Source organism: Tenrec ecaudatus, chromosome 4 (assembly GCF_050624435.1).
Source record: "Tenrec ecaudatus isolate mTenEca1 chromosome 4, mTenEca1.hap1, whole genome shotgun sequence".
NCBI classification, from domain to species: domain Eukaryota; kingdom Metazoa; phylum Chordata; class Mammalia; order Afrosoricida; family Tenrecidae; genus Tenrec; species Tenrec ecaudatus.
The window spans coordinates 137016528-137031467 of record NC_134533.1 but is presented as its reverse complement, the minus strand read 5'-3'; the positions used below and the strand labels follow the sequence as shown (position 1 = coordinate 137031467).

The window sequence follows — 14940 nt, the reverse complement described above, 5'->3', positions numbered from 1 at the left end:
AAAATCAAAAGCCAGGGTGGGTTTTGTGGAATACATGAAAGGAAATAGGGATCTGCGGTCTATGCACGCCGCTCAAGCTCCTCACCAAGCTTAACCAGAATCCCTCAGGTACAGTCATTCACAGTTGTCTCAAGACACACACAGGCCTTCGGCAAACACTGTTTAAAAACTAGTTGAGAATTCGCAAACTGCTTTGCCCTGATGTCCAGTTCAAGTGTACGTAATGCAAAAGGACTGCGAAATTCAAAACTAGGAGACAAAGAAATTTCAGTGCATATCACAGGCTTTGTATAAATAAGGACAAATCATCGTGTATATATTACTATTTAAATAATATCTGAGAAATATTTTGAAGTCATTAACTTTTGTTCACATTCCATGCATTTTCGAGCTGATTAAGCCCCGGATTTGTGTCTCTGTGCCCTTCTGCACAGCTCAGTTCTCTCGATCAATCCACGCGTCCCTGAAATGCAAGTCCTGCGGGGATTCGGTCTATTGACCATCTGTACCACCTACCTGACTCACAGGGGCTACTTGTTATTACGCGGGCACAGGAGACGATTGGAAAAGCAAACTGCTTGGAAGTTCTTTGCGATTTTATTCGCTGCCTTTGAAAATCCCTGGATGTCACAGTCCCTCTAAACCACCACCTGCGATCTTTCCAGGGACAAGAACCAGTGGCCCTCTTCCTAGGGCACGACCCCGTCTCCCTCTTCCAAAGCCCCGAGGGCCCTGGCATCCCCTGACCGCAAGCTGGGCTTCCCCCTTCCGCCCCCCCCCCGCCCCATGGTTTTGCAGCACCCTCCAGGAACAACAAAGGAAACACAACAAAACTTAAAAACAAATCAGCGAGAGCAACAACAGTAATTCCAAACCAACAGACGGGCCAACCAGCAGCCTCCAGGGACCGAGGGCTCACTTCTTGCAGCAGAACTCGGAGACGTTTAGAAACTTCCTGAGGACCAGGCCCAGGCAGATCACCAGCAGCAGCATGTAGCCCACGGTGCCCAAGAAGGTGGGCGCGGCAGGCGGCGCCTTGAGGAACTGCCGCAGGCCCTCTTCCACGTAGTACACTTGGTCGTAGATGCTGAGGAAGGTGAAGATGTGGAAGAGTTGGTGGCTGTGGCCGATGATGTCGAAGAGGCCTGGCTGAATGCGCTCGGGGATCTTGCTCACGTTGAAGAAGGCGGCCACGACGAGCCAGAAGTAGCGGCGGTAGAAATGCACGAAGAGCGTGGGGTTCTCGCGGCGCAGGTCGAAGAGCCAGCTCTCCAGCATGATGGGGCAGGCCATGCTGAGCGGCATGACGAAGACGAAGGTGCGCAGCGCGAACGGGTAGGCGCACCAGTCGGTGCGGCTCTTGCAGCAGGCCACGGTGCAGGCCACGGCCAGCACGAAGGCCACGGGCAGCACGAGCGCGCGGTAGGCGGCGATGAGGCGCGAGCAGTCCACGTGCCAGCCCAGGCTCTGCTGCACGTACGGGGTCATGACTCTGGCGTCCAGCAGGCTCAGGCCTGGCAGCAGGTAGTAGTAGTAGGCCACCGTGCTGCCAAAGCCGTAGTAGCTGATGGACGCGTAGTCCAGGTAGAAGAAGGCGGCGCGCAGGCGCAGCGACAGGCAGCTGAACACGTGCGCCGTGCAGCTCATGGCGAAGGTCAGCAGCACGCCCGACGCGTAGCACCACAGCGGCAGCAGCCACGGGTGGTGGAAGGGCACGTCCTGGCCGCTCAGGAAGAAGAGGCGGCCGAACCGGCTCAGGAAGAGCAGCAGCGGGATGAAGTGCGTCCAGAAGTTGAGCGTCTCGTTGGTGGGCTTCAGCACCGAGGCCAGGCACTCCTGCGCCGTGCACGGCAGCCGCCGGTACCCGGACAGGATGAAGCACTCCACAAAGTCGTCGGGCACCTCGTCCCAGCGCAGCAGCGGCCTGGCGGGCGCGGGCGGCCCGGCCCCGGCGCCGGGGGCGCGGGCGGCGGCCCCCGCGGCCGGGCCCCGCGCGCCCGCGCCCCGCGCTGCCAGGCGCCGCGGCATGGGGCCCGGGGCGCTGCTAGGGCGCGGGCAGGCGACCTCCGGCGCCGGCGCGCTCGCCCGCCCCCGCCGGCCGCCGTCGGAGCCTTTGTGGCCGCGCCGGGGGCGTCCCTGCAGGTTCAGGAGCAGACTCGCGCCTCTGAGCAGCCGCTCCTGCAAAAGCAAAAGGAGAGAGGAGTGAGCCGCGGCTTGCGGCCGAAGCGCGGCGCCGAGGCTCCGCGGCGCCCCCGCCGGGCTCCGGGCTCCGAGCTCCGGGCTCCGGGCTCCGGGCTCCGGGCTCCGGGCTCCGGGCTTCGGGCTCCCGGCTCGCGGCTCGCGGCTCGCGGCCGGCCGCGCTGCGGCAGCGGCGGACTGCGGCGGCGGCGGCGGCGCGGCGGGGACTGGGCATCGCGCGGGGCGGGCGCCCCCGGCGCGAGAGGCGGGGACGTGCGGGCGGGGGCGCTGGGGGGCGGGCCGGGCGCGGGCGGGGGCCTCCGCGGCTAGGGTTTCGCCGCGGCGGCGGGGATAGCGTTGTCCCCAGTCTCGAGTTCGTACCATCCCCCTCCGCGGACCGGAGCGGGCCCGTTAATGATTGATGCGAGGACCCAAGGCTGCGCCAGCGACTCGGCCGCCCGCGTCGAGGGCCAGGGTCGCCGCGAGGGTTCGAAGCTCCACCGCCGCGTTGGCGTTCCAGAGGACACTGGGGAGCCGCGTTCGCGGGGGGCGGGGAGCCGCGGGCGGGCGGGGCGGGCGCCGAGCGGAGATGCGCGCTCTGTCATCTCCCGAGGGGGTTGTGGGGAGCACCCCGGAACTCGGGGCTTAGAGACCTGTCGGTGACATGGTCTGATACCTGGGACTGCGTCCCCCAACACACGCGCGTGCCCATTCTTTCCTCGCCCGCTCGCCAAGCCCAGTCGATCTCCTTTACCCTTGCAGCCTTCTTCAGGCGCGTCACCATCCTCCCCCCCCAATCGCTCCCCTTACCCTGGCTGCCTGGCCCACCCTCTAGTTCTTGACTTTAATTGGGAATCTCACTGGAAATCTTGAATCCCACCACCCCACGAGGGCTGCGTGAGCTCCACAATTTAATGGGGGGAAAAGTCAGATGATGACCAGGCGATTCCGAGCGCCTTGTGCAGTGAGTGGGGCTGACGGGCAGAGACGTGCCCGTGCCAGGGACTGGTCCTAGGGCTGGACTCCAGGGAGAAGATGCATCTGGCATGAACTGAAGCGTGCGGACACGAGTAGTTCATAGGGACAGCAAGTGGTGAGCTGGAACCGCGCTGAAAGAATTGATTTGGCGTCGGCGCTGGGATTGATTTGGTCTTGGTTTATGATTACCCAGAAATACTCGGTAGTTTGTTGGCGGTCTGGAGTGAGGCAGACTGATGAGTCAATAAATGGTTGACAGGAACTGCGGTGTGGATAGAAACCCTTAATCTTTGTGGAACAGGGTTGTGGGTGTCCTGGGGGTTGGCTGAAGTGAATTTACACCCCTGGCTTGCAAGACAGTGCCAGGGTAACAAGAGCTAATGCTTAGGGCCAGGCACTTTGCTAGTGCATTTGAAGCTTTGAGGAATAATGGAGGATCCAGCTCTTGGAGGAATTCCAGTTTCCTCCTTCAGTGGCAGAAGCACAGTCTTCAGGCAGTCAAGGCTGCTTCTGGAGTTCATATACTTAGATCCAAACTCTCAACTCCCCGCGTTCCTCAAACTAAACCGGTAGTGCGGCACCTCTATCACCACTGTCTGCCCTGCAAGCAGATGAAGGACGGGAGGCTCAGGATGGAAGTCAATTGTGGATAGGAATTATTTATAAGTAGGATGGGTTACTGCATGGTAACTGTCCAGCATTACTTAAGGCTGCTACATACAATCCAGCTCTTCAGAAGTCCCTGCCTTCTCTGAAATAGGTTTTCAACTAGAAATCGACTTAGCAAATTCTTACACAATTAGGCCAAAGGCACATTTCAGTTTTGTGTCTTCTTGAACAACCACCCATTTCAGATGAGTAAATTTTGAATAATTGAGATTTTGTTGTAGTGACGTAGCACATTTATTTCAGCAGAGTTTGTTTTTTACTGTCCATGGCCTCATTTTTAAATTAAATCTAATTTGTTTCACATCTGGATAAGGATGGGTGCTAATTCATAAAAGGGGTTTAAGACTCCTCCAGCATTTCTAAATTCAGCCGAGGAATGATACACCTAAATCTTAGATAGACTAAAGAATTTTTCATATTCTCTTTATTAATCCATAGACTGAGTTGTAGCTGCTAAATTATGTAATTACCACATCTATAAATCTTTTAGTTCCATAATCAGCTCACTTACATAATTGGGAAAAATACAATAGAAAGTTCACTTCAAACAAAATTATAGAATTGTCTGTAAATAAACATGCAAACACTCTAGTTAGAGAAATTACAGTTTTTCCCTTAGCAGTGATACTGAGTCTAATAAAATTAGGTGTGTTTTAGTAAAAAAAAGTCTTTTGTAAAATCGAAATAAGGCATGGCATTCTTATAATTCAGTAAGTCTTTCTGCATTTCTCATTCATTCCCTTCCCCTGACCATGAGACATGAGAGCAACAGAGGTCATGGAGTGGTCAGAAAAGTTCTATGGTGCCAAGTCCAGACAGCTGTCCTTGTTTGCACCTTGACCAGGTCAAGTCCAAAGGAACTAAGGCTAACCACAAAATTGACCTACATTAGAAAATAAAGCATGACTGTGCTTTAATTACTACCAGTTTGTAGGGTTAATTTTTGTCTCTAATGTTTCTTGAGATATAAAAAGGTGCTTTCCTAATCGTGCCCAGGCTCAGTTTGGTAGTTTGTTTTCAATTTCAGTAAATTAACGGCCTCTTGTCAGTGAGAACCAGACTGGCATCCACAGGGTTTTGTGGCTAAACAGATAAACAGTGGGCCAGCTGCCATTGCCTGGAAGGTGCCCTGGGAGATAAGACATCTCTAAGGTAACCGGGACCAGTGACCAAGTTCTTTACAGAGAAAAGCCACCTGTTATTACACCGGGAAGCCAAGACCACAAAGATGGCTGTTTCCCTCTTGCACTGATGTTGTTCTCGGAGGCCAGTTACAGGTGTATCTTTCTCACTCCAGAAGTGTGGCACATACAACATTCCCAAGGCAAATTTGATATTTTGTAATAGGAGCAATTGTATATAAAGCCCAAAGAAAAATAAGATATTTTCTAACAATATAGCTATCCTTGAAGGAAAATTTTTTCCTAGTGTCTTCCCATCCCCCCCCCCAACTTCGAAACAAAACAAAAAACAAACAAACACCCAGTTCACCAAACAAATACATTGGGCCTAGTGCTCCACTGAACGAAAACTCCATACGGTTCCTAGTCTTTCCTCAGCATAGACAATTTAAACAACGTGCTTCCTTTTGGTCAAACTGAAAATAGCCATGGTGTTATCAATCATTGAACTCGCTGGCACTGAGTTGGTTCTGATGTGGCAGAGGAGAACTGGCCTTTTGGGTTTCAGAGACTATAGATCTTTCCTGGAGTAGAAGCCTTCATCTTTTCCCCACAGAGCACCTGCTAAGTCGCACTGTTCACCTTGTGGCTGGGTCACATAAGGTAACTGCCAAAAAATAGAGTCTGGCAGTGAGGTTTTTGGTTTTTTTAAACTTCCAAATGGTGACAAACTCTGATGGCAGTGACGTCAGAAGTAACCTCGGGGGACCTTTGTGTAATCTTAAAGTCAGTGGAAACGTGGCAGCTGGAGAGGGAGCCGTGGAGATTGACTTCTTACCTGACACTATTACTGTTCTCTTACTTGGTGGCAGGGTTCTCGTTTGAAGAAACCCTGTAGGAGATGAGCAGATTCTGCCCAGCTCCTCCCCAGAGGTTACAAAAGGTAGCAACCCCCCCCCCCCTTCCTCCCAGTGAGGTCATCTGGTCTCTCCCTGCGGTCTCCAGGATGAGTGTATAACAATAGCATACAGATTAGCATGAAAAAGAAAACATTACATGGTATGCTTAGTTTATTCATCCTTTAGATGTCTGTACTTCTTGTAGGTTTTACAATATACTTCAGGTAATGCTTTCTACTCCCATAAAGAGTTACAATCTTGAAACTCACAGACGCAGTTCTACCCTGTCCTAGAGGGTCACGATGAGTCAGCATCAACCTGATGGCACTGAAGTTTTCTTGTTTTGAGTTTTAATATGGAATGTATTGAGGTAATTTAGAAAGTATTTGGGCAGAGTCAAAGCACTTTGATAAGGGTGTGAGACCGGGTCAGGATGGACTTCCCTTCCTGGCTCCCAGGTCCCTAGGAAGGGTGTTGGGCTGTCACCATACGCCCACTGGTAGGTCCTCAAGCTCTGACCAAACCTGCCTAAGCACTTGGCCCTTCAGCCCCTCCCACGGCTTCCCTGAGCTAGGATGGTGGTCTCTCCTTTGGGGTTATTTCTTCCAGGCGTCTTTGCTTCCGGGAAATTATCCGTGTTGTTCTCCTGAAAAGGCGTCCTATGTAGCCGTTAGCATCACCCTCATTCGGAGCTGCCCTTTGGCGAGGATGCTGTTGATTGCTCTCCATAGGGCCTCTGGGAAACCTTTGTTCCTTTAAGCCTAGAAACAGCCATACAAGTTCTTGCTACTCATTTTTCTTATTGAAAAATTTCCATGAAACAGTGCTTTGTTTAATAGCACACAGGCCTTCAACATAGGCTGTTGGAGATTTTCTTTGTAAACCTTTAGAGAGTTAGAACTTAGAATTTTGAGAATCAGTCTTAGAATAGGAATGTCGGTTAATTCTTAAAGTCATTTATACTTCTGGGCCAATTTGTGATGACTGCTTTCATTTATGGATCATCTTTATATGAATACTGTGGTAGGTACTTTACAAATATTATCTCTTATTTTCAGAACACGCTCTGCAAGGTAAATACACTATATCCATTTTCAGACAAGTGTTATACAGGTGGGTGGCAGGGTCAAGAGTCAAATCTTATTAATTCCAAAGCCTCTATTTCTTCCCTTAGAAGGGTGCTGCCTCCTGGGAAGTCATCGTGTGCACAACCTTGATCACCGTTAGTTAAGGGACTTACTACTTCACGCAACCTCCTTCTATTTTAGGTTTTGTTGTCGGAAAACTTTGTCGATAATTAAATGGGCACAATTAATGAGAAAAACACATTCATTCCAAAGTTCCATCATGATTGTTGAAATAGTCACCAGTTGGATCTGGTTAGAAAGAATGCCAAATATGGTGTATGTGCACTAGGAAGCGAGGGCTCGGCGTTGCTTAGGCGTGCAGGGAAGTTTGTTTACTATAATGAGTATCTTCCTTTAAATGAATAACACACAAGAGGCTAGTACCATGGGACTGGCCACACCCTAGATCTCTGTTCTCCATTGTAGGAAGCATAAGAGGGTTCACGATGTCTTAATGCAGCCATTTTGAAAACAGGAGTGAGTCTTTTAATGCTGCCTCAAATGCCATTACGGGTGGAGTTCCCTTCTAAGCTGTGTGCTCGACGCCACTGCACCCTGTCCCTGACTCCCTCCCACAGAGGTCAGGACCAGGCTGAGGGTTAGAAGCCATCTGGCCAGCAAACCCTACGACCAAGAGCCACAGGCGGCCACACATGGTGGTCTAGCTCAGGCCAGTCGTGCTGGGGCATCTGTTCCCGTCTGTACATGTGCTCTGATTGCCCTCTACCGTGACAGAGCCCAAAATACATTTAATTAGCGAATAGATTTGGATGTTAGAAATGGGACTTTTTTTTTAAGTTGAATGGATGGCCACACCTTCATTTTGGATGCTTCCTGATGATACTAAAGTTATCTTATTTGGCCTGTGTTAGACAGCATGGGGCCCTAGTGATTCAGCGTGTTATGTGTTGGGGCTAACTGCAGGGTCGTCGGTTCCAAATCACCAGCCACTCTGAGGAAGAAAGAAAACTTTCTACTCCTGTCAAGAGCTACAGTCTCAGAAACCCACAAGAGCAGTGCTACCCTGCCCTAGAGGGTCACTATGAGTCAGAACTGAGGCCATAGCATTGAAGTGAGTTGAGTTAAATGATGTGGATATTAAACGGGAAGAAAGGTGGGATTTGGAACTCCTCTTGAGGCTATACCCCTACCTGTAATCCAGCTTCAGACTGCAGCAGCCATCTTCCACTTTTTTTATAAAATTATTAAAAAATTAAAATAATACTGGGTTATGAAACCAAGATATTTGTAAAACATTTTAAACTGCATACTGAAGTATGCAGTAGGCTTGGAAATAGCCCGCCTTATATGGAATGGTATTGCCATTAGGCCCAGTGTAGTTTTGAACTCTACCTCAGCGTCGTGGCTGATGGCAGAAAACTAGTCCCCGACGGGTGGATGGAGAAGGTCCAGCGAGGAAGCCATGGGGGTGGTTGTGGTTCTAAGTTACTGCCACGGTTGCTAGTCACTGTTCTCCCTCATTCTCTCCTTCCTTGTCTCCACCTCCAGCAGCCTTCCTGTGATTTCCCTAAGTCCACATTGTGTGCCACTCCAAGGGGAGAGGCGTCCGAAGGCTGTGCACAAGCTGTTGTTCCCAGCATGTTGGCCCAGCTGAGGGAGCAAACCCCAAACCAGGCCCGAGGCCAATGAGTTGAATCCAACTCATACTGACTTACAGGCAAAGTAGAACTCCTGTATGCTCCGGAGAGGTACAGCTTTATGGAAGCGGCCAGCCACACCCTCTCCTGTAGAGTGGCTGTAGGTTTGAACGGCCAACATTGTAGTAGTTGGCTGCTGAGTGCCAACATTTTAGTTGGCTCCTTGAGGGAGCTGCAAAACAAAAACAAAAGCCTACTGTCCTTGGGTAGAGTCGGACTCAGTGATCACACAGAAGGCTTCCGATACCATAAATCTTTATAATGGAAGACAGCCTCATCTTTCTCCCATGGAGTAGGTGGTGGATTTGAACCACTAACTTTCCTGTTAGCAGCCAATGCCAAACCTATAGGCCACTGGGACTACCAAAAGGCAGCCCAGGTTCTGCTAACCATCTGGTAAACTCAGGCACAAGGGTATTTTTCCTGATTCATTGATGGCCTGGCAACTGCCCCAGGTCCCTTGCACTTGCTGTTTTTCCACCACCTTCTTTGACCCATTGGCTGTGGGTTTGGGAAAAAATTTCCCCCTATTTTGGTCTTCTGTCTCAAATGCATTTTTCCTAGACATTCTTCTTTTTTCAGTCAGGTCTCTGATCCATGCTACCAGTTCTTTGTTATCTCTTCTGTGTCTTAAATGGTAGCTCTTGCCACTCTCGAACCCCTCACCCTGCTTTATTTTCTTCATGCTTTCATGATCGGCCATTCGAGTATGTAACATGTATCAGTCATTACTTTCTCCATAATGAAAAGAGGGCAGGGGCTTTGCTCAGTGCTCTGTCCTCAGGCCCTTTCATAATGGACTTCATAAATATTTGTGGGTCAGAGCCATGGCTATGGCAAATTCAAGCCCAGTCAACCCTGTGGTGCTTTTTGATGTCAGCATAGGCGGCCGGGAAGTTGGTCACGTGAAGATCGAGCTCTTTGTAGACTTTGTACCTAAAACAGCAGAGAACTTTAGACCATTCTGCACAGGAGAACTCAGAAAAGATGGGGTTCTAGTAGGACACAAAGGAAGCACTTTCCACATGGTTGTAAAGGATTTGGTGATCTGGGGTGGAGGTTTTGCAAATGGAGATGGTACTGGAGTTAACCAGTATTTATCGACGACCATTTTCAGGTGAAAAATTTAAACTTGACACTCAGCCCCAGGCCTGCTTTCCATGGCAAACCGTGGTCCCAGGACAAAGGCGGCCGATTCCTCACCAGGTGTTCTAAACGCGATTGGCTGGTAGAAAGCACATGGTGTTTGATGGCCTTCTAGCGATGAGAAAAATTGAGAGTGCACCCACAGGCCCTGACAATTAGCCCAAGCTGTCTCTGGTGTGGTCACACTGTGGAGAGATGTAAACTGAATTAGGCCTCCTTTTCTCCTGGGTGATGCTCTTGGTAGAATCATCCGGATGGGCTTCCCTGCCTGTTGCTCCTGAATTTGAACAAGAGACCCTGGAAGTATCACAAATCCAGGACACAGATTTTCAATTTTGAAGTGTTTAACTGTAAATAAATATTTTTGTTTGTTTGTTTTGAAATAAATAAAATAAACATTCGTAGAGTGACTAGAAAACATTTCTGAAATGTTTCCTTAGTCCAGAGTTGGGTATCAACACAGAATATTTGTGTTGACCCTGCTCAGGCATCATTTCTTCTAATGAACTGACCTCCACAACCCAGGAACACTCAACCCAAAATAGACAACACAAGACTGTTGACTCTGAACCTCGGTGACTGATGACTGATGGTGACTGATGACCGGGGCAGTAGTTTCTGCACTTGAGCACTAGTCCCTTGGGGATCTTCAAAACAAAGTGGAAGGATGAGGGATGTGTGCCACACACCACCCTGCCGAAGCCTCTGGAAGAAGGCATGTTGATTTTGTAGACTAGCAACTGATTCAACAAAGAAAGAGCCTTTAGCATGGCCTGCTGTGATAGGAAAAGAGTTCCAAAGCATTGGTTTGAATTTTAAAGGTCAATTCTAACAAAGTACTTTGTATCAAAGAGAATTCCTCAAATCTCTCCTATTAATAACATCACTTGGCAACGCTGCAGCTCAGCAGTGTCTGTGTAGGGTTCTGTCTCACCATGTTTGCACCTCAGTTGAAAGGCAGAGAAGCAAATGCCATGCCAATGTAGTACTTTTAGAATTTAACAGACCCGCCTGATGAATGGGTTAAAAAAATGCTCGGGAGTTTTGAAAACACCGTGAGAGCTTTTCGCAAGACTGCACACTAACAGTTGACCCACCAGCAAGGTGACTCATCTTCATACCTGGTGCTCTTTGGGTGTCCTGAAGTAAGAGGCACACATGTAGTCCCAGGGCTGGCCCCTTGCGGAAAGAGCAGCAGAGGGAGCAGCCAGGGTTTGTTGAGAATCTGCTCTCATGCCATTCCCTGTGCCCTATCCTGGGACCCAGCAGTTCCTACAGGCAACTTCCTTCAACTCAGAAGGTGGAGGAGAAAGGCAGAGCCCAGTTCAGGGCTGGATACAGACACAGGAATGGAAAGAGACGGAGAGGGAGCTTTGAGTTCAGCATCAATAACTGATGGGTGGGACTTAATTGAGTTTGGATTTTCTTTCACTTTTACTCAATAAGAAACGGGAAATAAAACTAAAGAACATTATGCTTAGCAAACTCAGTCCATCTTAGAAAGGAAAATATTTAATATCACCATTGTTAGTAGAATGAAGAAGGAGAATTATGGTTTATACAGCAATAGGTAAGACTGATGACTACGAGGAGGTCAGGGATCTGGGAGCAGGGCAATGGAGAGTTCAACAGGATATTGTGGATTTCAGGTAGGTAAACAGATATAGTGTTTCTTTAGAAGAAAAAAAATCCCTCCAGATTCCTTATCACTCAGATCTAAATAGTGGTTTCAGTAGCTTAAAAAAAGGAAAGCGTCGCAATAAGATGGCACCAATGTAGAGCTCACTGCGAGCTCGCCGGTGAGGTAGCCATGTTGGGGACTGGGACGTGAGACCGTGTCCCACAGCACCCAGGGTCCCATTGTTGGTTCTATGTGGAGCACAGCTGTGCTTATCACACATGCTGGTATGAGAGGTCACTTTATTGCAATAAATGCACACATGAAGAAAGAGAAGAGAAATATGGTCAGTGCCTTAGTTCAGCACCTCCAGCAGCTAGATCAAAGTTAACTGCACAATCAACAGCAGAAGTATTGAAATCATAAAATTATAGCAGTGGTAAATGAACTGGAAAACAGAAGCACAATAGGGAAAAAAATCTACAGAGCATAAAGCTAGTTCTTTGGGGGGACTTCTGGGAAGATGGTGACGGAGTAACACATACCAGAGGGACTCCACAGAATTCAGCCTAGGAGAGGTGCTTAGCGGGAAATTCAACACAGTTGGAACATAGGAGGTGCATCATAAAGAAAAGTAGGGGGAGGGAGGGGAAAAAAAAAAAGAGGACCTGATGCAAGGGGCTTAAGTGGAGAGCAAATGCTTTGAGAATGATTGGGGCAGGGAATGTATGGATGTGCTTTATACAATTGATGTATGTATATGTATGGATGGTGATAAGAGTTGTATGGGTCCCTAATAAAATGTAAAAAAAGAAAAGAGGAGAAAAAAATGATTAGGGCAGGGACTGTACAGATGTGCTTTATACAATTGATGTATGTATATGTATGAACTGTGATAAGAATTGTATGAGCCCCTAATAAATTGTTAAAATTTAAAAAAAAGATAAGAAAAAGAAAATGATTAGGGCAAAGAATGTACAGATGTGTTTTATACAATTGATGTATGTATATGTATGGATTGTGATAAGAGTTGTATGAGCCCCTAATAAAATGTTTTTTAATAAAAAAAAAAAAAGATAAGTAGGTACAGACCCACGGGGTTTAGGGGGATTGGGGGCTTTTGGCTTATCTCACTGGAGGCCGGCTGGGGCTTCACCTTGGCCCCGCCACTGTCTCTGCTGGAGCTGGGATCCATTTGGAGCCTGGAGGGCGGCTTGGTCTCAACACAGCCACAGTTTGCCACCACCCACCTCGGGGCGGGACTGGACCCTTGCAGCTCCACGGTCAGGGATCGGGGTTCAGCTACATTGCTGCTCTTGTTTCCATGTCCTCTCCGTCCCCTCCCCCCCTCAGTCCTGGAGGGCTGTGCAGGGGCCTTTTCTCAACATAGCCACAGCTTGCCACTGCCGCCTCAAAGCAGGTACTAAACCCTTGCAGTTCCACTGACATATCTGGACTCAGCTACATTGTTGCATTTGTTTCCATCTCTTCACTATATCCCCCTTCCCCGGCCCCCACAGGCTCAGCGGGCTTGCTTTTTAATTTTTGTTCTCCTCTTTGTCTCTTTCTTGGTCTCTCACACTCTACTGCCAACCTCCAGACCACTCCCCTTAGCCTAGGGCATTTACGCCTGAGCCACACCTAGGTTAGCTCCACTCTGTATAGCTAGCCTGAAGCTGAAAGGCCCTGCTGACCTCCATCAGGGGATACTCTGCTCAACATCTTACAGGGGAATTCCTACCTGTGTGCCTGGGGGCATAAGGCAGCTCAGCCAATACTCCTCAACGTTCCAAGCTGCTGTAGGAACCTCTGCTCAACCTCTGCAACACCAAAGCAGACAACTAACCAGCCTTCTGGGTCACTCCCCTGAGAGGGAAGCCACAGGAGGATAAAGTGGTACGTTAATTCCCTAGTGAAATAAGCTACAGGCAGTTCAAAGAAGGACTCCTACAAGTCTCCCAGAGAGAGCCAGTGCTCTTCGACTCCCTGGAAAATGGCACCTGGCTCCTCTAAAACAATGCAATGCAAACAGCCATCAGCACCAAAGACCTCAATGAAAAAAAATGGGAGAAAAGAAAGGCAATGGCAGAAGATGTCCTGAATATAATGACATGCATAAGAAGCAAACATTGAGCTGCCAAAGAAAGAAATTTTCTTTTCAGAATGCTACTTGGAGTCATACAGGATATGAGGGAAACAATACAGAAAAAAGGATGAAATGATAGAAGAGATAAAAGTCATAAACCAAAGGGAAACACAGGAGCTTAGGGAGGAGATAACAAAAACGAGTAGCAGACTCACAGACCTTGAGAAGCAAATGGAGGAATCAGAGAACCGCATCAGTGACTTGGAGGAAAGCCAAGCAGATTTTAACAAACACAAACAAAAATCTAATAAGATCATCAGAGAAGCTGAACAAAACTTAAGAGATATGACTGAGGTTAGGAAGCGGAACATTAGAATTAATGGCTTACCTGAGGAAGACACAACAAAGAAGTCATCTGCAACAATAGTGAGAGAATTCTTGGAGGAAAACCTCCCCAGCTTAATGCATGAAAACCCGGCAACCATTCAGGAGGCTGAAAGAACACCAGCTAGAGTAGATCCCAAGAAGAAGTCACCAAGGCACATAATAGTTAAACTATCCAACTTTGAGGAAAAGGAGAATATCATGAGAGCAGCTAAGGAAAAACAAGCAATCATATATAAAGCTTCCCAAATAAGAATATGCTCAGACCTATCAGCAGAAATTATGAAGAAGAGGAGAGCATGGAGTAACATATTCCAAAAATTGAAGGAAAACCATGCAAACCCAAGAATACTCTACCCAGCCAAACTATCGATCAAGATAGATGGAAAAGTAAGAGTCTTCCCAGACAAAGAAAAACTCAAAGAATACGTTAGATAGAACCCAGCCTTACTAAAGATCCTTGCTGACCCAGTATGGGCAGAAGAACAACACTCACCAAGCATAAATAAGAGACCACCACATAGAACAACCTCACCCAGAGGGCAAAAAAAGAGAAAACAGACCTCAAGATAGCATTGACTTAAAGATGGAAAGAATTAAAAGGCTACTGAGGTAAGCTTAAAAAAAAAAGTCAAAAGGGACATAGGGAAAAAGCTACGGTATACAAACATTCCTGGGGTGAGGACCAGGTAATATAGCAGGGACCAAACCAAATACAGGCATACACATGGTAGACAACTAAAAATGAGATGGGGAAAAGGAAAAAACAATAATAAAAAAGAAAAGGGTAGCGGGGGCACAGAGCACTAACCCACCCAAGGGGAGGGTATTGTTTATATCACCACAGGGAAAGAGGGAGCAGACTTCAACACAGTGCTCCAAGATGTGAATGCAACATGCCGCCATGGAGTAGGGAACCAGTGGAGAGGTCTGGGGGGGGGCATCCCCAACCTTAACTACTAAGTGGACACCTGCCCCTCCCCTCAGAAGAATTTATTTCAAAGGACGGCACTGAATCTACAGCTCCGGAAGAGGGACATATCTGATCAGAGCACACAGGAGCAGATGAAGAGGAG

The 14940-nt window shown here is 48.4% G+C and overlaps 1 protein-coding gene and 1 pseudogene across 1 annotated transcript; one reads left to right on the top strand and one right to left on the bottom strand.

Moving 5' to 3' along the window:
* Positions 1–810: 810 nt before the first annotated feature.
* Positions 811–2028, bottom strand: PAQR9 (progestin and adipoQ receptor family member 9). Its single transcript, XM_075548825.1, has one exon. The coding sequence runs from the start codon at positions 2026–2028 to the stop codon at positions 916–918; it is 1113 nt and encodes a 370-aa protein (XP_075404940.1). The 3' UTR covers positions 811–915.
* Positions 2029–9457: 7429 nt separating this feature from the next.
* Positions 9458–9977, top strand: LOC142447125 (peptidyl-prolyl cis-trans isomerase H pseudogene; annotated as a pseudogene).
* The last annotated feature ends 4963 nt before the right edge of the window (positions 9978–14940 follow it).